At 45.7% G+C, this 24322-nt stretch overlaps 1 protein-coding gene and 2 non-coding genes across 3 annotated transcripts in view; all 3 read right to left on the minus strand.

The window, feature by feature from the left end:
- The window catches only part of DNAH14 (dynein axonemal heavy chain 14), a 1015490-nt gene that overhangs the window by 10223 nt on the left and 980945 nt on the right, over positions 1–24322 (minus strand). Inside the window, exons 79-86 of the mRNA XM_088449338.1 lie at positions 16462–16659; positions 12645–12844; positions 12210–12388; positions 9225–9421; positions 7709–7821; positions 6675–6814; positions 5871–6010; positions 444–587 (exon numbers count right to left, since the gene is read on the minus strand). Coding sequence (XP_088305464.1) covers positions 444–587; positions 5871–6010; positions 6675–6814; positions 7709–7821; positions 9225–9421; positions 12210–12388; positions 12645–12844; positions 16462–16659 — 1311 coding nt within the window. The remainder of the gene's footprint in view (positions 1–443; positions 588–5870; positions 6011–6674; positions 6815–7708; positions 7822–9224; positions 9422–12209; positions 12389–12644; positions 12845–16461; positions 16660–24322) is intronic.
- TRNAA-UGC (transfer RNA alanine (anticodon UGC)) lies at positions 13366–13437 on the minus strand. Its single transcript has one exon. It is a non-coding gene; the product is annotated as a tRNA-Ala (tRNA).
- TRNAA-UGC (transfer RNA alanine (anticodon UGC)) lies at positions 15228–15299 on the minus strand. Its single transcript has one exon. It is a non-coding gene; the product is annotated as a tRNA-Ala (tRNA).

The raw sequence follows: 24322 nt of genomic DNA on the forward strand, positions 1-24322 counted from the left end.
GGGGGGCGGGCAAAGGACCTGGGATTGAAAAGCTTCTCTTTTTTTGTGTCTGGTCCTCCAGGTCCCACCTACACCCCATTGTCTCCCTGTGGACCCTATGGAATTTGAAGTAAGTTAACAAAGGTAAGTTTTACCATAACTCTCCTTTTTCCTCTATTCTCGTATGTACTGAACTTTTCCATCATCACCTGTAGATTTAAACATCGATCATGTCTCATGTACATAGTTTATCTGGTTGTTTTTTCTTTTTAATTTATTTATAGCATGTTATAAGTTACAAACATTAAAATGTAATAATTCTATATCGCCCTCGCTAGTCTGCCAGTTTTGGACTGTGCTTTAAGCTGGTGCTCTAAGAAGTGATAGTGATCTAGATCATGGTGCCAATCCCATCCGCCCTACTTTCTTGTACGTTCATGTCTGCATGTGACCTAATAACTTACCGTCTGTGGGATAAAGTGTATTTGAGGCAGTGGGTAGAATCTGTCCTGATCACATTCCTCCAAGACTTGTGTTTCAGGGTTCCAGCGGCCGCTGTCTAGGTAGAGGCCAAAAACCAGAATTCCTTCTTCAGGTGGACACTGCTCCTAGTAAAGACATGTTTACATTATTACATACACCCATCAGCCATAACCTAAAATCCACTGAGAAATGAAGTGAATAACTGATCATCTTATTACAGTGGGTATGCAATCGGGAAGCCGACTGCCTAAATACCGGCAGCCGGCTTCCCGACTGTCATATCCCGGCAAGGGTGAAATGCCGGGCGTCTAGATGTAGACGCCCGGCATTTCCCCGATGCTGGGAGACCGGCGCGCAGCGTCCTGATCGTAGTGATGCTGGGCGCCGTGAGCAGACAGCCGCAGGGGGGGAGGGTTAGGTTTAGGGCTCCTGGGGGGGGACTTAGGGTTAGGCACCCCCAAGTTAGGGTTAGGCTAGGGGGAGGGAGGGTTAGGCACGCCCGGGGGGGACTTAGGGTTAGGCACCCCCTGGGGGACTTAGGTTTAGGCAGCGGGGAAGGGGGTGGTTAGGGTTAGGCACTTTGGGGGGGAGGTTAGGGTTAGGGTAGTAGATACCTCTCCACGATCGGGATTTCCAGCGCGGTCGGGCTTCCGCTGCCGGGATCTCTGCTCATGTTGGCCTGCCGCTGCTGGGAATGCGGCCGGCGGTATTTTGTACCGATTCCTTACAGTGGCACCTGTCAAGGGTTGGGATAGATCAAGCAGCAAGTGAACCGACAGGGTCATGGCCCGCCAAGGCTCATTGATGCATGTGCGGAGCGTAGGTTAGCCAGTCTGGTCCTATCCCTCAGAAGAGCTACTGGAGCACAAAACTGCTGAAAAAGTTAATGCTGGCTATTCTAGAAAGGTGTCGGCAAGCTGCAATGCTCTGTGTGTTCTGAGTATGGGGCTGCATAGCTGTAGACTGTTCCAAGTGCCCATGTTGGACCCCTGTACACCATGGAAGGTGCCTACAATGTGCACGTGAGCGTCAGAACTGGACCATGGAGGAAAATGGTGGCCTGGTTGTCTGATCTACGTTTAAAAAAAAAATTAAAAAAATTGGTGCGTCTGTGTTGTTTACTTTGGGAAGAGATAGCTCCAGGATGCACAATGGGAAGAAAACAAGCTGGTGGAGGCAGTGTGATACTCTGGGCAAAGTTCTGCTGGGTAGACATTCATGTTACTGTGACACATACCACCTACCTAAACATGGTTGCAGACAAAGTACACCCTGCATGGCAATGGTATTCCCTGATGGCAATGACCTCTCTCAGCAGGAAAATGTGCCCCTGCCAAACTGCAAACATTGTTCAGGAATGTGGTGAGGAACATGACAAAGTTCAAGGCATTGACTTGGCCTCCAAACTCCCCAGATCTCAGTCCGATCGAGCATCTGTGGGATGTGCTGGAAAACGGTCCAAGCCATGGAGGCCCCAACTCACAGGACCTAAAGGATCTGCTGCTAAGATACCATAGGATGCCTTCAGAGGTCTTGTGTATTCCATGCCCTGACTGGCCAGAGTTGTATTGGTGGCACGAGAGGGACCTATACAATATTAGGCAGGTGGTTTTAATGTTATGGCTGGAATGGATTGTAGTGTATAGTCCATGCCTGTGCTGCAGGGATGGAGTCTTCCCTGGTATTTACAGCAAACATTAGTAATAATACCCATATTAAATATCATGCACATTTTGTAGTTTGAACACTATGAACTGCAGCCTTGGATACTGATTGCTCCTATTGTATTTAGTCTTCAGTCTATTAACACTTCTCTGTGGTGCAAGTTTCCTATATTGTAACTGTTAAATATTAGCAGAGGCGCATTGGAAATTGGATTACACTGCACCCTTGACATGGGATGATCCAGTGAAGTTAGGCTATTGCACAGTATGAGGAGCTGCCCCATACCGTATCTCCTCCTCGTCCCCCCCTTCCACAGCTGCAGCCATTTCAGTGCTGGGATACATATGTAACTTATACCCCTGCAAGACTATCGGGAGAATCCGGTGTATAAAATACAAACTCTGCATCCCACTAAACTCCCCCCTCCCTGCCCACCACCTGCAGACTCACCCTAGAGTTGAGGAGCCCACACCTTCTTTACACTCTTCATCTCTAAAATGCCAGATCTGTCTCTCTGACCATCACCTTCCCTCTTAACTTATCCCTCACCCCTTCTCCACCTCTGCCCCCTAAGGCCACCATCACTAAGGCTTAACCTTGAGGCTATTGACACTGAATACTTATCCTCCCTGCTAGACTCACTTTTCTCCGCTATTCTCTCTCTCTCTCTCTCTCTCTCTCTCTTCCGTCTTGAACAAGCCACTTCCCTGTACAATGCCTCCCTTACTTCTGCTATTGAATCCAGCGATCACTACTCAACCTCGCAGAACCACACCTCAACCCTGGCAATTCAAATGCACCAGATACCTGCAAAAGTGTTCACAAACCACCGAGCGACAGTGGAGGAAATCGCGCTCCTATGCAGACCTCCTCCATTTCAAATTTATGCTCTCAACCTACAGTACTGCCTTCTCTCTATCTTTCTCTCTCAACAATCAAATATTTTAAGAACCTCACTTCAACCCAGTCCCCTCGAACCCCCGTTATCTCTTCCCCAGTTTTAACTCCCTGCTCTGCCCCATACTCCTCGACGCCCCTGTTCACTCTCTGCCCTTGACTTGCCACCTAATTCTCATCTAAAATTTACTCCATACGTCAGGACATCTCATCTCTCCAGGCCATCTCATCTCTCCAGGCCCTCAGCACCTTATTCCCTCCTTTCCCAGATTCCCTCCTTTCCTTTACATCTTACCAACTCTGAGATCTTTCTCCCCTGTATCTGAAGATAGTCATGGCCCTCATTAAGTCCCCCCCTTGACCCTATCTCCTCACACCTCCTCCGCTACCTATCTACTTTTGCCTGTTGCCATCTTGCCCATCTTTTCCTCAGGCATGGTCCCCTCTGCATTCAAGCATGCCATTTTCTCCCCTATTCTTAAAAAATCCACCAAACATACTCTCCAACTACTGCCCCCATCTCTCTCCTCCTATTTGCTTCCAAACTTAATGAGCAGATGCCTTACCAAGTTTCTTTCCTCCCACTCCCTGCTCAACTCATTTGTATGGCCCACAAGAAAGTCATCAATGACCTTCTTGCTGTCAAATCCAAGGACCACCATTCTCTGCTCATTCTAGTTGACCTCTCTGCTGCTTTTGACACTGGACCACCCTCTCCTCATGCAGATCCTTCACTCTCTTGGTCTATGTGACACTGCCCTCTCCTGGCTGTCATCATGCCTCTCTGACTGTTCCTGATCTGTCTGCTCTCATGACTCCACTTCATCTCTCTTTACTAACGGTAGGTGTTCCCCAAGGTTCTGTTCTTGGACCCGTCCAATTCTCCCTCTATATGTCCTCTTTAGGTGAACTCATCAGCTCTTTTGGCCTCCAATATTATCTCTATGCTGATGACACTCAGATCTACCTATTGTCCCCTGACTTCCCCCCTCACTCGTATTTCCAAATGTGACTGCTATTTCTTCCTGGATGTCCCAGCGCTTTTTCAAACTTAACATGTCTAAGACTGAGCTGATCGTCTTCCCAACCTCCCACATAACTTCACTTCCCACAATTTCATTATCTATTGATGTAACAACTATCTCCTCTAGCCCCAAAGTGCGCTGTCTTGGCGTTATCCTGGACTCCTCCCTCTCCTTCAAGCCACACAGTCAGCATCCTCGCAGTCCTGTCATTTCCATCTCAAAAATATTTCTTGGATCAGACCCTTTCTCACCCTGGATGCTACTAAAACCCTCATCCACTCACTGGTCATCTCCAGCCTGGACTACTGTAACGTCTGGTCTGTCTGGTCTGTCTGTCTCCTTCCCGCCGCTCGACCCATCTTCCAAACGTTCTACATCTGCCTCCCCTCTCCTACAAGCTCTACACTGGCTTCCACTTCAGAACCCATTTTAATCTTCTCACACTCACAAAGCTTACACCCATTCCTCTCCAATGTACATCTGACCTCTCCCTTCACACGCCTGCCCGCCAACTCCTGCCTCTCCTCACCAATGCACGCTGCCTCTCCTGCCAACTGATTACTTCCTCCCACTCCCGCCTCCAAGATTTTGCCTGTGCTGCTCCCTACCTCTGGAACTCCCTCCCTGTCAGACTCTCCACCTCTGGAACTCTCTCCCTATCAGACTCTCCACCTTGCTACTAAACTTCAAAAACGTTCACAAAACTCACTTTTTCATCAAAGCCTTCCAGCTCTCATCCTAACCCACTTCCCCATGCTCCTTTCTCACAGTCAACCCCATCTGTGTCACCCCTGTCTGTCTGCCGCTCCCCTTTAGACTGTACGCACGAGCAGGGCCCTCTTCCCTCATGTGCTTGTCCTTCCCTTACTTACACTGTATTATACTCCCTACAACGGCATCTATTCTTTGCTTACTGCTGCTTATGTAAGTGTTATGATCGCTGATGCAGCAATGTGTATAAACCATGTCCTTACCCTGCATTGTATTGTACTGTAAGTCACTGTCTTGGTTTGCTCATGTGTAAGGTGCTGTGGAACCCTCGTGGTATCATAAAAATAAAGCACAATAAAATACTACTACTACTACTGGATTATAGGGGGGGGGGGGGGGGGGGGCGGAAGGGTGGTTGTCTGGGGGGCCCCCCCCACACTCAGCAAACATTGTTCTGTACCGGGCCACTCCTGGCAGCATCACAGTCACTGATGGGCTTTTGATTTGATACGGAGACCGATTTTCTCCACTTCTACATTGAGCGGCTGGGCAGTGATGGACAATCTAAGCCCCCACCCTGCTGATAATGCTGTGATTCGCGGGTCTATGGATAGAGGGAAGGGCCCTAATGCCGTGACATGTCTGCCCCGGGCAGGAACATGATGAAGCTGAAACAGACAGTGTGTGTGCTCGCGGTCTCTCTCCTCCATCCGCTCTTTCTCCCCATCTTTTCCTATCTTTGTCTCTCTCCCTCGGTCTTCCTCCCCTCTCCCCCTCCATATTTCCTTTTGTCTTTCCCTCCCTCTCTTTCTTCCTACCTATGTTTTGCCATCTGTCGCTCTTTCTATCTCCCTCACTCTCTATCTCTCCCCCCTCTCTCTCTCTTCCCTCTCTCATCCACCACCCAAAATCCTGTGTTTGCCGCTGGCAGTGTACTAGATCAAGTCCGCAATACTGGTGGGAGTCGGTTCATGATGTAGTATGCTGCCACCTTGCTGGTCAGTGGAGAGTCAGGAGACCAGGTAAGGGCACAGTAGTGGCGGCGAGGTGCCCCCCCAGCTCAGTTGCCCCGGGGACCCCCACAAGCCTTAATCCGTCCCTGATACTTACTGTAAAAGCAATATCTGTAATGCTCCGACTGTGCTTAGTATCCCAGGTCTCTACAGGCTGCACCTGGTGAGTAAAGGTGAGCGAGTCCACTGATAAACGTCTCCTCCGAGCGTGGTCCTGCAGCACCGTCGTCAGGAATCCTACATTATAGGAGTATAACACACAAACATTTCTTCAGGAGAAAGAAAAACTTTTAATGAAGAGGGTAAAAAAAAAACAACACTTCAGGGGACCATATAACCTATTTCTCAATATATTGTTCAATACACTGTGCTCAGTAGTCCTAAAGGAACAAAAAAGTAGGAGCTGATTGGTTGGTACTTCATCGCCATCTAACTGCCATGTTACAGGCTGTGTTTGAAAAATGACAATTAGGAGATGATAGAGTGGTACTTTGGGGTCTATTTACTAAGCCTTGGATGGAGATAAAATTAACAGTTAGGAGCTGACTGGTTGGTACTTTATCTCCATTCACGGCTTAGTACATAGACCCCCAAAGTGTGTGTGATTTCACTGATGCAAAGATTACAACGTATGCAGGTCTGGGCATTTCCAAGACATCACAGTACGATGGCTCAACCTACCATTTACCTTTACATACCGCTATCCCATGTCTTTTGGCACCTCAGTGTATAACTGTAAACAGGACTATTATTAAAGAACACTGTAAAATGAGTCTCATGAGATAGGTGTGTGGGACCTGCGTATGGCGGATATTAGACACATTGCGAATTTGTTGTATTGTTTTATTACATGCACCAAGAAAAAAATGTAGTTGCTGCTTTAGTGTATGACATGTCTCACCTTGTGGGAAGAAGAACGCTGGCAGCCAGTAGCTGTACGGTTCCCGGAGCTGGGGCACAGTGGCGTTAAGGCTGGATGTTTGGGAAGAATTGGCGCTAGAATGTGCGAATGGCTTCCGGAGTCCCAGCTGCTGACCAAACCTACATAAAATGACTTGGAATGATTTTCAGAGAATATCAGACACTCAGTAGAAGAGGTTACTGGGCAGCTGGTGGCAGAGTGATTCTGTATTGACTGCTAGGTATTGCGGAGCTTGTGCGCTCTCCCTGTGTTTGTTATGGGCAATACCATGGCTGTTCTCACCGTGCTTCTGGCGGGCACCATCTGGGTGGAGCAAGGGAGCACGTTTCCCACAAACGCCAACTGCAAGTAGCGTTTCATTCCACAGCGCAGAAACATACTGGCTGGTTAATGTTAGTGTGTGACTAAACGTCACTGCAACAAATGCAAATCAGATGTGTCCACATACATCTATTTTCCGTGTGCTACAAGTCGTGTTACATGTAATGCGTGAGCGCCGTGTGACTCGGTTGCGCCAAGCATCTTTTTGTGCAACTTTTTCCCTTAAATTGCATTTTATTCACAAAGCGATGCGAATAGGACACAGAAGCAGATTCTGCTGATTAAAATGATATGTGACATGCCCATATTTCTGTATTGCAACTGCGGGTGTATCTGCCTGCGAAATGCTACGCTACAGTGTCAGTGACTGTGACACTGCAATTAGTGACTGACACTGCAACGTAGCATTTCACATGCAGATACACCCACAGTCACACACAGAACATAGGCATGTTGCATATCATTTTAATCAGCAGAAGCTGTTTGTGATACCTATTAGCATCGCTTTGCGAATAAGACACATTTAAAGGGGAAAAAAAATCACCAATAGACGCTCGGTGCTACCGAGTCACAGCATGGCGTGCCTAGAAGAGGCTAGATGTATGTAGACACATCTGTATCTGCAAAGCACTGCCTGATATGGTGACTCTATATAACGGTTAAATAATAGCGATTAGTGGGTCACCTCTCACCTTTCCTGTACACATGTAATCACGCGACGGGACCATGTGGCAAAGAAATCCAATCGCTGCGCCAGATCGTCCACCCAGGAGCCCAGCAGCTTGCATGATTCATAGGAACATCGCTGAAACAGAGAATAATGTGCAACATTCATTATTATTTACAGCACCATTTAAAGCTGGATAATTAAACAGGATATCCATATATAAACTTGCTCATCTTAGGTGTCTGCTCTGCCTACGTAAGCCTGTCCTGATGTCGAGGGCGGCAGTGACCGCTCGTGTTAGTGAGCACAGGGCTGTATGTGACACTGGTGGTGTTAGTATGTGTAGGGTGGAATGTAGGCAAAGCAGAGTTTGATAGAGGCAGTAGGTGATAGAGGCAGGCGGTGGGTCCCCAACAACAGAGTAGTGTTGTGAGGTCCAACATGTGCGACTTTTTCATCTTGTAACCATGTTTGAAACGTGCAAGCCCTAAACTGCCCACAAATATTGGAATAAGCACCCTCACATGAAATCACACCAGTAATTAATCTGGTGCCTATGACGACATTTCCAGGGGGGGTCACTTGTGGCTGGTGCTGGTGGGGGGGGGGTTAGCAATCAGGTGCAAGAACAGCAAAAATCCTGCACGTACTTCCTGCAGTTGCGGGATTTTTGCTATTCAATTATGAGCGGTCCAATTAGCCTAGTCAGTAATTACTCACCCACCGAAGCGCTGACTTCTGCATGCAACGTCGGGACCCGGTCTTCTGCAGCAGAGGTGGGTGCAAGTATGTTGTCTGAGTATGTAAGTGTGTGTGAGTGTCTGTGTGACCCCCCGGAGGCAGCAGCAGGGAGAAATACATCTCCCGGCAGCCCCCTCCCCAGTGCAAACATGGAGGGCAGATGACGGGAGCTGTGGAGAGGTTAGAGGTATTTATTTTCTCATACCGCAGGGCTGTCAGTGCTGAGATGTGTATACACGCTGTATTCCAAAATTAGGTGAGAAAAATGTAATATATTTTGCTAAGAAAACCTCGCTCTCAGTTGAATATACCCCTCTGGTTACCTACAACGTGAGAATGGGGGATTGGCTCCTATGTCACATCTCCTTCCCCCATTATCCATACAGGGATATAGTGGAGGGCAGATTTGGTATGTGCTAGTCACTCTCCATGGGTGGGCCATGCCCCCTCTGACCAATGCCCACACCCCTCCAAAGGCACATTGTTTCCTGGACCTCCTTTTCCTCCCGGGCCTTCACAGACAGACGGACACTTAACCAATTCCGTCATCTGTAAACACTTGGAAATAAAACCGCACACACGCAGGCACACAATCACGAACGTCCAGGGGCGTGCTTTCTGCATACGTGCGTGATGACGTCAGTGACCATGCGACTCCACACCCTCTGCCCGGCAAGTGGCAGCCACATGCGCACACAAAGCACAAACCCAAAGACCGCAACCCGCGGCTGGGCAAAAAAAACCAAAACACAAATGACACAAATAAGAAGCCTAATTCCGCTTGTTACTATATCACTTACCTGCCATAACGTGGGCACCTTGAGGCTCGTCAGGGAACTATAGACCTCCTCCAGCACCTTGTTCAGTATGATCTCTCCCCGGACGGCCTGCTGCAGAGCGCGGAGGGAGCGGTGTATGACGGACAGCAGCTGATTAAACCGATCGATCTCCTGATGCAGAACAGTCAGTAATGCAGAACTGAGCAGAGAATCATAACCTGCAAACAGAAACGTATGGGGTCATTATACAAAGGTCATGAAATAAGTGTTTAATGTACTACTTCAGTTTAGCCCATTAGTGATCGGTGCTGTTTTATACCTCAGGCTTAGTTTCAAATAGTAGCATATATATATATATATATATATAAACACACACACACGCAGTGGCCACTTTTAGGTACACCAGCTTATTACTGCAAATATATAATAAGACAATCGTGTAGTCATGGTCAAGAGGTTCAGTTGTTGTTCAGACCAAATCTCAGAATGGGGAGAGGGTAGCAATGATTAAATGCCATGGCCTAACTTAGTACTGATGCGCAGAGTAACCCGGAAACTGTTACATAGAATGTGATGGCAGATAAGAACCCCTTGGTCCATCTAGTCTGCCCTTTATTACCTTTTGGTAACCTCAACCCTATGTGATCCTCGGTTCTTTGTAATGTAATTCTAATGTCTATCCCATGCATGTGTAAATTGCTCTCCTGTCTTAGCCTCTACCCCCTCTGATGGGGGCTATTCCACTTGTCCACTACCCTTTCTGTGAGGTAATTGTTCCCCTGAACTTCCCTCCTCCCTACAGTCTCAGTACATGTCCTCGTGTCTTAGTACTTCTCTTCCTCTCCCTCCTGCACCTTGTTATAACCCTGGATATATGTGAGTTTCTATCATGTCCCCCCTTTCCCTTCTCTGCTCCAAACTATACATATTAGGATCTTTTAGTCTTTCCTGGTACGTGTTGTGGTGTAGACCTTGCACCATTTTAGTTGCCTTTCTTCGTACAGTCTCTAATGTATTAATATCCTCCTGGAGATATGGCCTCCAGAACTGAACACAGTATAGAGATGAGGACGTACCAAGGACCTATACAGTGGCATTATCACTTCTTTCTGCTACTGATCCCTCTCCCTATGCATCTGACTTGCCTTCCTCATTGCTTTGTTACAATGTTTACCTGCCTTTATGTCACCTGAAATAGTGATTCCTAGATCCCTTTCCTCTTCAGTACTTTCCAGTATAGAGCCATTAATACTATATTTTACCTATTGGTTATTGAGATCCAAGTACATGATTTTGCATGTTTTAGCATTAAATTGTAGTTGCCACGTTCTTGCCCATTTCTCTACTCCACATGTTCTCAAACTCTGTCCTCAGGACCCCACACAGTGCATGTTTTCCAGGTCTCTTCACAGAATTAAAAGTGAAATAATTATAACCACCTGTGGATCTTTTAAACTGTGTCAGTGAGTAATGAATACACCTGTGCACCTACTGAGCGACCTGGAAAATGTGAACTGTGTGGAGTCCTGAGGAACGAGTATGAGAACCACTGCTCTAGTCTACCTAGATCCTCCATCATTTATATTACCCCTCCTGGGGTGTCTACCCTGTTACATATTTTGTGTCACCTGCAAAAAGGCCTTACGTTCCCTTTAATACCATTTGCAATGTCACCAACAAAGATATTAAAAAGCACTGGTCCAAGTACAGAAGCTTGGGGGTACCCCACTCCTGAGCCTGCACTACATTTATTCCTGGGTATGGGATTCCAGCAGTCAGTATCCCCACACCGGCATCTCAACAGGTTTAAAATAACGACAAAGCCCAGTAAGTACCCTACCCCTAAACCTAACCCTCCATCCCCGCACCTCTAACCTCCCCCTTACTGCCTAAACCTAACCCCCCCCCTCCAGCCCCACTACTTACGGTTGGATGCCGGCACTGGGATTCTGACAGGTGTCAGGATTGCAACACCGACATTCGGAATATTGACCGCACCCACCCGGAAGATATTACCGACCGTAATTTTGGATACTGGCTGGTCCAAGGAGCACTGGATGGAATAAATTGCTTTTATAGATCAATACTCATAAGGTTTCCTTATTAATGGCCATTACCTGTGCCGACCCACAAATGTTATTTGACCTACTTTGGTTTGTTTCCATATCCATAAACTCTGATGCAACTTACTCCGGCTAAACATTGCATGATAAAAAGCTGCCTTACTGGGTGCAACATGCCATGTGTGCCCCAATACGGGCATGCGTGAACACAGGCACATGGCATCATAGCACGACATTTGTGCCCGGGATCATAGGTTCGTTTGTGCCTTCATAAATGAGCCCTTGCCTCCAGCAGGAAACGCTGCTGATTAGATCACCAGGCGAGGTACATTGTGTAGCATGGCATACAGGGGCCCTTTGCCAAGGAAGCAGCTGTTCCAAAGGATGACCAAGCGCTACCTATACGTGGGCTGGGTGCCCCTGGGCTCGCTGACGTGTCTTACAGTTATGAATGAGGCTGTCTCCCTGCAAGTGTTGTTATGTCTCAGTTCATTGGTGATCCACTAGATGGCAGTGTTGGATTTATATTGTGTGCTAGGATGGAGAATACTTCTATATAGAACCTATATTGTATGTGGATTACTTTTCGGTGCAGACGATTCTGCTTCAAATTCATACGCTATTTCCATATTATAATTTTATATTTGGCTATAAGTTACATGACAACAAACCACCAACATACATCTCCTCACATGCCTCACAATAGCCCCCTGACCCACCTTTGCAGGATCTGGGTCTCTCATCCACATGCATCACCTGATATATATATATATATATATATATATATATATATATATATATATAGTCTATACTCTCATTAAGTCAGGGAAATTACATTGAAAACCTTTTATTAAACAAAAATTAGCAAAACACAAATGGCAGAAATAGATAATAACCTAATTACCACCATGTAATGCAGAGAGCGGTAGAATTGAAGTTTTACCTTTAGCCGTTTTCACCAGCATTTCCCAGGCAGGTTCAGCCAACAATTCGCCGAGAGTAATGGTCTCATCTGGCCGCCCCTCCGCTGCCGCCACCGATTTCCCCTCTACAGACGCCGGCAGCTTTCTGACGATACCGCTGATCAGCTCCAGGACCATCTGATCCTGACTGTATTCACCTCTGCAGGACAGTGTACATCACTAATCAGCTAAATTCCCACGTCCACAGATAACGTCTTCATTCACAATGAGCCACATGGTGCTAAAGGGGTCTATTTACTAAGCCTTGGATGGACAGGGATAAAGTACCAACCAATCAGCTCCCTCCATACTTTGATAAATGTTTTTTTCTTCTTCATACAATAGGAAGCTCTTGAGCAGTGGTTATATCCTATGTTACACTACATAGCACAGAGATATAATATATAACCACTAACCTGTGCGTCCCGTTCTGTGCGCTGACCCTGGACTGCGTACGGAGTACGGTATCTAGGAAGACCTGTGCCTGAGATTTGCGGTAGGCTTTTTCAGCATTGGGGTGCATGCCGAAGATCTCGGGGGTGTCTGCGTCTGGTAGAGAAGTCAAATAATTCCTGCAGTCCCGTAGTGTTGCGTTATCTGACGGTGGGCGATAGGCCTGGAAATGGGCACAGACAGGTGTTATTTACTTCATGCAAGCATGGAAATGTCACATTTCTCTTTTTGTTGTCGATACCTACAAAGAACATGGCCCTAACTGTGTGGAGTTTATATGTTCTCCCTGTGCTTGCGTGGGTCTCCTCTGGGTACTCCGGTTTCCTCCCACACTCCAAAAATATACTGGTAGGTTAATTGGCTCCCAACAAAAAATAAAATTAAATAACCCGTGTGTATGCGTGAGCATGTGGTAGGGAATATAGAGTGTAAGCTCTGCTGCGGCAGGGACAGATGTGAATGGCTGCTGAATAGCGCTGCGGAATATGTGTGCGCTAATAACTGGTAACAAATAATATTGTGTCCATAACTTTGCTCAGGTTTAGGTCATGTAAGAAATCCAAAACTTGGGTTTTGCAGGAGGCAAAATATATGATTTTGGAAATTGCACAACTGCTGCCGGCCCCGTACACATACAGGTTTGTCTTCAGATATATAATGATAATAATAAAAGCACAAAACAACTGGAGATGCCAGGGATTGAACCCGGGGCCTCATACATGCAAAGCATGCGCTCTACCACTGAGCTACATCCCCTAGTGGTGGCTCCTCTGTACAGGAAAGGAGACAGTTAGTGACCTATGGACATTCAGCCTAATAAAGTACATAGTTATATTGTACAGAACCAGGGAAAAGGTTGTGTTTGTGTGTATATATATATATATATATATATATATATATATATATACGCACACACACAGTACTGTATCACACACATTTACACACAGCATGATCTAACTATCATATACAGGATTATTGAACTGCAGTGTAATATATACATTCACTATAACTGTACTCTAATGCATCATGTAAATACAGTATAATTGTACTGTATCATATGTGTGATTCTCTGTGTGATACACGGGACATTTACATACATTCAAGTGAACGGTTTCTATACCACAAATTTATTTATTTTTTCTGGTGTCCAAGTCTTATATAATTCATCTGTAGAAAATATAGCATTTGGTATGGGATCCCGGCTGCCGCAACCCGACAAAAGAGCAGAGCCCGGCAGCGGAAGCCCGACAGCGCTGGAAATCCCGATCTTCCCTAAGGTAAGTATAAACTAGCCTAACCAACCTCCCTAACCCTCCTTAGGGGTGTGTAACCCTAACCTCCCCCCTCTAAGTGCCTAACCCTAACCTCCCCCCTCTAAGTGCCTAACTCTAAGCTCCCCCCTCTAAGTGCCTAACCCTAACCTCCCCCCCTCTAAGTGCCTAACCCTAACCTCCCCCCTCTAAGTGCCTAACTCTAACCTCCCCCCTCTAAGTGCCTAACCCTAACCTCCCCCCTCTAAGTGCCTAACTCTAACCTCCTCCCTCTAAGTGGCTAACCCTAACCTCCCCCCTCTAAGTGCCTAACCCTAACCTCCCCCCTCTAAGTGGCTAACCCTAACCTCCCCCCTCTAAGTGCCTAACCCTAACCTCCCCCCTCTAAGTGCCTAACCCTAACCTCCCCCCTCTAAGTGGCTAACCCTAACCTCCCCCCTCTATGTGCCTAACCCTAACCTCCCCCCTCTAAGTGCCTAACTCTAACCTCCCCCCTCTAAGTGCCTAACTCTAACCTCCCCCCTCTAAGTGGCTAACTCTAACCTCCCCCCTCTAAGTGGCTAACCCTAACCTCCCCCCTCTAAGTGCCTAACCCTAACCTCCCCCCTCTAAGTGCCTAACTCTAACCTCCCCCCTCTAAGTGCCTAACCCTAACCTCCCCCCTCTAAGTGCCTAACTCTAACATCCCCCCTCTAAGTGCCTAACCCTAACCTCCCCCCCAAGTGCCTAACCCCCCCCTAAGTGCCTAACCCTAACCTCCCCCCCCCAAGTGCCTAACCCTAACCCCTCCCTTCCCCACTGCCTAACCCTAATTCCCCCCCGGGGGTGCCTAACCCTCCCTTCCCCTAGCCTAACCCTCCCGGGGGGGTGCCTAACCCTAATTCCCCCCCGGGTGCCCTAAACCTAACCCTCCCCCCCGCGGCTGCCCGCTCGCGGCGCCCGGTGTCGGGGAAATGACAGGCGTCTAGATTTTAGAGGCCTGTAATTTAACCCTAGGCGGGATAGAGGATTCGGGAAGCCGGCGGTCGGGATTGCAGCCGCCGGCTTCTTAAACGTATCCCGAAAATATACACCAGAATAAATGTCACTACAGTAACCGTTCCTACTGGAGTTTTTGAAAACTCTGCCTGATGCACAGGACTCTGATATAAAATTTGAGGTATAGAAACAGTTCACATACTTGAATGCATGTAAATGTCCCGTGCGTCACACAGAGAATAGCCCATATGCATACAGATACAAAATTATAAATTATTTTAAAATGTACAAAACAACTGGAGATGCCGGGGATTGAACCCGGGGCCTCATACATGCAAAGCATGCGCTCTACCACTGAGCTACATCCCCTAGTGGGGGCCTCTACCTCCAGGCAACAAGGAGCTAGTGAGGACGTATCGCTACACTGTCTCACTATGGTGACATAAGCAGCTAAATCTGATACAGACACATATATAGATAAGTGTATTTCATAAATATATTTTATACACACACATGTATATACAGATAGATATGTACACACGTTTATAAATAACATAGACCTGACACATTGTATGTAATATACACACACACACACACACACACACACACACACACACACACACACACACCCCGATTGGCTTCATGTTGGGCAAACATGGGGACAACTGTAATAGGTAGTCTGTTTTGGTAAATTGCGCGTTTTGTACTAAACTCGCACTTTTTCACAACTCTCCAATGTAATAGGGGCTCAGTTCAATAGAACTCGCATTTTCTCAGAGTTACTAAAAATCGCCTTTATCAAAATCGCATCCAGATGTTTTCCCATTTAAAACAATCAACTCGCCCAATGTAATAGGGTGTGAGTTACAGACTGCTAAAAAAGACATAACCAAAAGTCCCCAAATAATAGACCAGCGTCAGGATAGCGAGTATACCCTGAGCAGGTCAGATTAACACAGAAACAAGCACATATCCATGAGGTACCTGCATGTTACTGTGTGTACATATGAAAATAGTTATAAAAAAATAAATAAATGACGTGCATCCCCTCCCCAAAAGCATAACCAGCCCCGGGCTTTATAAAGCCTGTCCTGGTTCTAAAAATACAGAGGCCAAAATGCATAGGGGTCCCCTGTATATTAAGAACCAGCACAGGGCTTTGCTGAGCCGGTGCTAGTTGTGGAAAAACAGGGGACAAAACTAGTAGTGGGAGGCACATATAGAAACGGTAGTAATTCCTACACCGTTCACCTGATTTGGATGTAATTACCCTCATATTAAACCTGAAAGTCTGCAGGTAAAGCACATCTTGTTTGTTTAATTTCAAAGCCATTGTGGTGGTGAATAGAGGACAAAATATGAAAATTCTGTCAATGTCCCAATATTTATGCACCTGACTGTATGTATGTATATATATATATATATATATTCACCTTATGGAGGTGTATACAATATTTTTAATGTTTCTATAGAGTGGGGGCAGGAAGCCCCAGGTTTGCTCGTTACCCATCTAACGCGAGTGTGAGCTCACATGGTCAGCGGAGAAGGAATAGTCGTCCTGTAATGCAGCAGGGCTACAGAAGTTGTCCAAGATACTTAGCAGGCATCGGCGGTCCCAGAAATCCGTCACACGGCCGCCGTACACCACCTCCCCCGTCAGGTAATGAACGGCTTTCCATGGTATCTCTCTGCGACCGTCAGTCAGTTTCCCCAGCACCTGTACAGCCACCTAAACAACAGAACCTATAATCATTACACAGACAGTGACCCCACAATAATAATAATACAGTCTTTGTCTCATTCTGGTAATTCAATAAATATTTCCGATGGCTGAAGGACACTTTGTACACAAATGAAATAATTATATTAAAGGATAATTTTGCTACTGTGGGCACTGCTGGGCTGGTGTATGGGCATGATATACTGTTATTAATAATAAATGCACAAATAAGCTGGGAGAGGAACAGGGACTATTCCTATAGAGCCAGCAGCGATAAGTCACAGGAACAACCTACAGACGGCCCATTGCTGAACACTTGTATGCAGATTATTTACCAACTTACCTGGATATAACATTTTCACTTCTTATGCCGGGTACACACTAAGTGAAATGTCGCCCGATCCATCGGATCGGACCAACATATCGGGCACATCGACCAGTGTGTACCCGCTATGTCGCTGGCGATGCTCGCTCCCGCGCGTTATCAGCGACATCACCCATCGGACCTGCATGCAGGTCCGACAGGCGACATCGTTAGCGAGGGCCATGCAGCCGAATGCACAATGGCCTGCGCCATCGGTATGTGTGTATGCGCTTGCTTACTACCGAAGACTTGGACAAAGTCGCGGCCATCTTTGCGTCTACAATTATATGGTAATGCCGCTGCTAAGTCTTTCTCTGGTGTACATCTGTGGATCTGAATGTGCAAAGGACTGAGACGCCCACTTTTAGCGCCCACTGAAATACCGCTTGGTGTGTCTTTTGGCGCCACCATCGGTCGCACCCTGGAAACTTAGGGCAGGTGCAGTCTCTCCGTACGAGTACGGCTTCCTGTGCGCGCAGTTGGCCGTCTGTGTATGTAACCACTCCCAGCAACACGCCCGGAAAGCGCCCTTCAGTCACATCATATCTGTACATCCCCCCACCCGTTACCTCCCCCAGTCACCATCCAGAAACTCCCCTCACGTACTGCGACTCTGGGCCTGATCCAGCAAGTAACGCTGTTGCTTATATGCATGCAATCGTTTGTTGCGTTCTGCGCATTCATCGCAGTGCGCAAACTAGATACTGCGATCGGAAATGCGATCGCAGAGGCTACGCAGACCCATGGCAGAGTGATTGACAGGAAGTGCCATTTGTGGGTGGTGTTGGGGGGGTGGTCGGGTGTACGTGGGCGTGCCAGTGTGTTGGGGCGACGTTGCATGGGCGTGCATAAATTAGCCACTGCGATACCAGACGCAGCCTGAGGCCTCATAGCGTGCACTAAAGTAAGCAATTCCTGAGTGAGGTCTGACCCTGCCTTACCTGTGCATATGGGTCCAATTTTACTCAATGTTACCGATTGTTTTGCTGTGAGGTTCAGTAATTCTGTGAAGATCAGTAATTCTGTGATTCTGTGAGGTTTAGTAATTATCTAAAGTTTTGTAATTCTGTGAGTTGCAGTAATTCTGTAAAGATTACTAATTATGTGATTCTGTAAGGTTCAGTAATTCTGTGAGGTTTAGTAATTATCTAAAGTTTAGTAATTCTGTGAGTTGCAGTAATTCTGTGAGGTTCAGTAATTCTGTAAAATTTATTAATTCTCTAAAGTTTAGTAATTCTGGGCCTGATTCAGACCCGGTCGCAAGCGCTGACCGCTCGCAACCGGGTCGATGTTTGCCCACTGGGCATGTGCACGACGGAGCCGGCTCCGTCGTGCGCATGCGCGAGACCCGGCTAGCGACAGGTGCTCCGTCGCTCCGAGTCTCGCACCAAAGGGGGCGAGCTGTCGATGGTGATTGACAGCTCGCCCCGTTTGGTAGGCGGGCGGGGGGGGTGGCTGGCCAAACGGGGGTGTTCCTGAAGGAACGCTTGCCGTTTGGGGACGGCCCCACTGACATCACCAGTGATGTCAGTGGGAGAGCTTCCGGCTCTATTAGAGCCAGAAGCTCTCTGGGGCTAGCGGCCACGAGACCCTACCACAAGGGACTCATCCCAAGCCCGATGGTCGCGATGGTCACCCACAGCAATGCGAGCAGCCATGAGGCCGAACAAAAAAAAAAACGCCCTGATTCAGAGCGAGCGCTCGTTCAGAGCATCCGTCTCTGAATCAGGCCCTATGTGAGGTGCAGTACTTCTGTGGGGCTAAATCATTCTGTGAGGATTAGTAATTCTGTGGGGTTAAGTAATTCTGTGATTCTGTATAGTTTAGTAATTCTCTAAAATTTAGTAATTCTGTGAGGTGCAGTAATTCTGTGCGGTTAAGTATTTCTGTGAGGATTAGTAATTCTGTGAGGTTAGTGATTCTGTGAGGTTAGTAATTCTGTGAGGTTCAGTAATTCTGTGAGGTTCAGTAATTCTGTGAGGTTCAGTAATTCTGTGAGGTTCAGTAATTCTGTGAGGTTCAGTAATTCTGTAAGGATTACTGATTCTGTGATTCTGTAAGGTTTAGTAATTCTCTAAAGTTTTGTAATTCTGTGGGGTTAAGTAATTCTGTGAGGTGCAGTAATTCTGTGAGGTTTAGTAATTCTCTTAAATTTAGTAATGTGCAGGAATTTTGTGGGGTTCAGTAATTCTGTAAGGATTACTAATTCTGTGATTCTGTAAAGTTTAGTAATTCTCTGAAGTTTAGTAATTCTGTGGGGTTCGGTAATTCTGTGAAGTTCAATTCTGTGAGGTTCAGTAATTCTGTAAGGATTAGTCATTCTGTGATTCTGTAAAGTTTAGTAATTCTCTAAAATTTAGTAATTCTGTGAGGTGCAGGAATTCTGTGGGGCTAAGTATTTCTGTGAGGATTAGTAATTCTGTGAGGTTCAGTAACTCTGAGGATTAGTAATTATGTGAGGATTAGTAATTCTGTAAGGATGACTAATTCTGTGATTCTGTAAGCTTTAGTAATTCTCTAAAGTTTTGTAATTCTGTGGGGTTAAGTAATTCTGTGAGGTTCAGTAATTCTGTGAGGTGCAGTCATTCTGTGAGGATTAGTAATCCTGTGAGGATTAGTAATTCTGTGAGGTTCAGTAATTCTGTGAGGATTAGTAATTCTGTGAGGTTCAGTAATTCTGTAAGGATTAGTAATTCTGTAAGGTTTAGTAATTCTCTAAAGTTTAGTAATTCTGTGAGGTGCAGGAATTTTGTGGGGTTCAGTAATTCTGTAAGGATTACAAATTCTGTGATTCTGTAAGGTTTAGTAATTCTGTGGGGTTAAGTAATTCTGTGGGGTTAAGTAATTCTGTGAGGTTCAGTAACTCTGTGAGGATTAGTAATTCTGTGAGGTTCGGTAATTCTGTGAAGTTCAATTCTGTGAAGTTAGTAATTCTGTGAAGTGCAGTAATTCTGTGAGGATTAGTAATTCTGTGAGGTTCGGTAATTCTGTGAAGTTCAATTCTGTGAAGTTAGTAATTCTGTGAGGTGCAGTAATTCTGTGAAGTTCAATTCTGTGAAGTTAGTAACTCTGTGAGGATTAGTAATTCTGTGGGGTGCAGTAATTCTGTGAAGTGCAGTAATTCTGTGGGGTGCAGTAATTCTGTGAGGTGCAGTAATTCTGTGAGGATCAGTAATTCTGGGAGGTGCAGTAATTCTGGGAGGAGCAGTAATTCTGGGAGGTGCAGTAATTCTGTGAGGTGCAGTAATTCTGTGAGGTGCAGTAATTCTGTGAGGATCAGTAATTCTGTGAGGATCAGTAATTCTGTGGGGTGCAGTAATTCTGTGAGGATCAGTAATTCTGTGAGGTTCAGTAACTCTGTGAGGATTAGTAATTCTGTGAGGTTCGGTAATTCTGTGAAGTTCAATTCTGTGAAGTTAGTAATTCTGTGAGGTGCAGTAATTCTGTGAGGATTAGTAATTCTGTGAGGTTCGGTAATTCTGTGAAGTTCAATTCTGTGAAGTTAGTAATTCTGTGAGGTGCAGTAATTCTGTGAGGTGCAGTAATTCTGTGAAGTTCAATTCTGTGAAGTTAGTAACTCTGTGAGGATTAGTAATTCTGTGGGGTGCAGTAATTCTGTGAAGTGCAGTAATTCTGTGGGGTGCAGTAATTCTGTGGGGTGCAGTAATTCTGTGAGGTGCAGTAATTCTGTGAGGATCAGTAATTCTGGGAGGATTAGTAATTCTGTGAGGTGCAGTAATTCTGTGAGGTGCAGTAATTCTGTTAGGATCAGTAATTCTGTGAGGATTAGTAATTCTGGGAGGTGCAGTAATTCTGTGAGGTGCAGTAATTCTGTGAGGATCAGTAATTCTGTGAGGTGCAGTAATTCTGTGAGGTGCAGTAATTCTGTGAGGTGCAGTAATTCTGTGAGGATCAGTAATTCTGGGAGGTGCAGTAATTCTGGGAGGTGCAGTAATTCTGGGAGGATCAGTAATTCTGTGAGGTTAGTAATTCTGTGAGGTGCAGTAATTCTGTGAGGATCAGTAATTCTGTGAGGTTAGTAATTCTGTGAGGTGCAGTAATTCTGTGAGGATTAGTGATTCTGTGAGGTGCAGTAATTCTGTGAGGTGCAGTAATTCTGTGAGGTTAGTAATTCTGTGAGGTTAGTAATTCTGTGAGGATTAGTAATTCTGTGAGGTTCGGTAATTCTGTGAAGTTCAATTCTGTGAAGTTAGTAATTCTGTGAGGTGCAGTAATTCTGTGAGGTGCAGTAATTCTGTGAAGTTCAATTCTGTGAAGTTAGTAACTCTGTGAGGATTAGTAATTCTGTGGGGTGCAGTAATTCTGTGAAGTGCAGTAATTCTGTGGGGTGCAGTAATTCTGTGAGGTGCAGTAATTCTGTGAGGATCAGTAATTCTGGGAGGTGCAGTAATTCTGGGAGGATCAGTAATTCTGGGAGGTGCAGTAATTCTGGGAGGTGCAGTAATTCTGGGAGGATCAGTAATTCTGTGGGGTGCAGTAATTCTGTGGGGTGCAGTAATTCTGGGAGGTGCAGTAATTCTGGGAGGTTAGTAATTCTGTGAGGATCAGTAATTCTGTGAGGATCAGTAATTCTGGGAGGTGCAGTAATTCTGTGAGGTGCAGTAATTCTGTGAGGATCAGTAATTCTTTGAGGATCAGTAATTCTGTGAGGTGCAGTAATTCTGTGAGGATCAGTAATTCTGTGAGGATTAGTAATTCTGGGAGGTGCAGTAATTCTGTGAGGTGCAGTAATTCTGTGAGGATCAGTAATTCTGTGAGGATTAGTAATTCTGGGAGGTGCAGTAATTCTGGGAGGTGCAGTAATTCTGGGAGGATCAGTAATTCTGTGAGGTTAGTAATTCTGTGAGGTGCAGTAATTCTGTGAGGATCAGTAATTCTGTGAGGTTAGTAATTCTGTGAGGTGCAGTAATTCTGTGAGGTGCAGTAATTCTGTGAGGTGCAGTAATTCTGTGAGGTGCAGTAATTCTGTGAGGTTAGTAATTCTGTGAGGTTAGTAATTCTGTGAGGTTAGTAATTCTGGGAGGTGCAGTAATTCTGTGAGGTTAGTAATTCTGGGAGGTGCAGTAATTCTGTGAGGATCAGTAATTCTGTGGGGTGCAGTAATTCTGTGGGGTGCAGTAATTCTGGGAGGTGCAGTAATTCTGGGAGGTTAGTAATTCTGGGAGGTTAGTAATTCTGGGAGGATCAGTAATTCTGGGAGGATCAGTAATTCTGTGAGGTGCAGTAATTCTGTGAGGTGCAGTAATTCTGTGAGGTGCAGTAATTCTGTGAGGTGCAGTAATTCTGTGAGGATCAGTAATTCTGTGAGGTGCAGTAATTCTGTGAGGATCAGTAATTCTGTGAGGTGCAGTAATTCTGTGAGGTGCAGTAATTCTGTGAGGTGCAGTAATTCTGTGAGGTGCAGTAATTCTGTGAGGATTAGTAATTCTGTGAGGTGCAGTAATTCTGTGAGGTGCAGTAATTCTGTGAGGATCAGTAATTCTGTGAGGTGCAGTAATTCTGTGAGGATCAGTAATTCTGTGAGGTGCAGTAATTCTGTGAGGTGCAGTAATTCTGTGAGGTGCAGTAATTCTGTGAGGATCAGTAATTCTGTGAGGATTAGTAATTCTGGGAGGTGCAGTAATTCTGTGAGGTGCAGTAATTCTGTGAGGATCAGTAATTCTGTGAGGATTAGTAATTCTGTGAGGTGCAGTAATTCTGTGAGGTGCAGTAATTCTGTGAGGATCAGTAATTCTGGGAGGTGCAGTAATTCTGGGAGGTGCAGTAATTCTGTGAGGATCAGTAATTCTGTGAGGTTAGTAATTCTGTGAGGTTAGTAATTCTGTGAGGTTAGTAATTCTGTGAGGTGCAGTAATTCTGTGAGGATCAGTAATTCTGTGAGGTTAGTAATTCTGTGAGGTGCAGTAATTCTGTGAGGATTAGTAATTCTGTGAGGTGCAGTAATTCTGTGAGGTGCAGTAATTCTGTGAGGATCAGTAATTCTGTGAGGTTAGTAATTCTGTGAGGTTAGTAATTCTGTGAGGATTAGTAATTCTGTGAGGTTCGGTAATTCTGTGAAATTCAATTCTGTGAAGTTAGTAATTCTGTGAGGTGCAGTAATTCTGTGAGGATTAGTAATTCTGTGAAGTTAGTAATTCTGTGAGGTGCAGTAATTCTGTGAGGTGCAGTAATTCTGTGAAGTTCAATTCTGTGAAGTTAGTAACTCTGTGAGGATTAGTAATTCTGTGGGGTGCAGTAATTCTGTGAAGTGCAGTAATTCTGTGGGGTGCAGTAATTCTGTGAGGTGCAGTAATTCTGTGAGGATCAGTAATTCTGGGAGGTGCAGTAATTCTGGGAGGATCAGTAATTCTGGGAGGTACAGTAATTCTGTGAGGTGCAGTAATTCTGTGAGGATCAGTAATTCTGTGAGGATCAGTAATTCTGTGGGGTGCAGTAATTCTGTGGGGTGCAGTAATTCTGTGAGGTGCAGTAATTCTGGGAGGTTAGTAATTCTGTGAGGATCAGTAATTCTGTGAGGTGCAGTAATTCTGTGAGGTGCAGTAATTCTGTGAGGTGCAGTAATTCTGTGAGGATCAGTAATTCTGTGAGGATCAGTAATTCTGTGAGGTGCAGTAATTCTGTGAGGTGCAGTAATTCTGTGAGGATCAGTAATTCTGTGAGGTGCAGTAATTCTGTGAGGATCAGTAATTCTGTGAGGTGCAGTAATTCTGTGAGGATCAGTAATTCTGTGAGGTGCAGTAATTCTGTGAGGTGCAGTAATTCTGTGAGGTGCAGTAATTCTGTGAGGATCAGTAATTCTGTGAGGATTAGTAATTCTGTGAGGTGCAGTAATTCTGTGAGGTGCAGTAATTCTGTGAGGTTAGTAATTCTGTGAGGTTAGTAATTCTGTGAGGTGCAGTAATTCTGTGAGGTGCAGTAATTCTGTGGGGTGCAGTAATTCTGTGAGGTGCAGTAATTCTGTGAGGTTAGTAATTCAGTGAGGTGCAGGAATTCTGTGAGGTGCAGGAATTTCTGTGAGGTTAGTAATTCTGTGAGGTTAGTAATTCTGTGAGGTTAGTAATTCTGTGAGGTGCAGGAATTTCTGTGAGGTGCAGGAATTTCTGTGAGGTGCAGTAATTCTGTGAGGTGCAGTAATTCTGTGAGGTGCAGTAATTCTGTGAGGTGCAGGAATTTCTGTGAGGTGCAGTAATTCTGTGAGGTTAGTAATTCTGTGAGGTGCAGTAATTCTGTGAGGTGCAGTAATTCTGTGAGGTTAGTAATTCTGTGAGGTGCAGTTATTCTGTGAGG

This window comes from Taudactylus pleione, unplaced genomic scaffold, assembly GCF_031769625.1.
Source record: "Taudactylus pleione unplaced genomic scaffold, aTauple2 ptg000483l, whole genome shotgun sequence".
Taxonomy (NCBI): domain Eukaryota; kingdom Metazoa; phylum Chordata; class Amphibia; order Anura; family Myobatrachidae; genus Taudactylus; species Taudactylus pleione.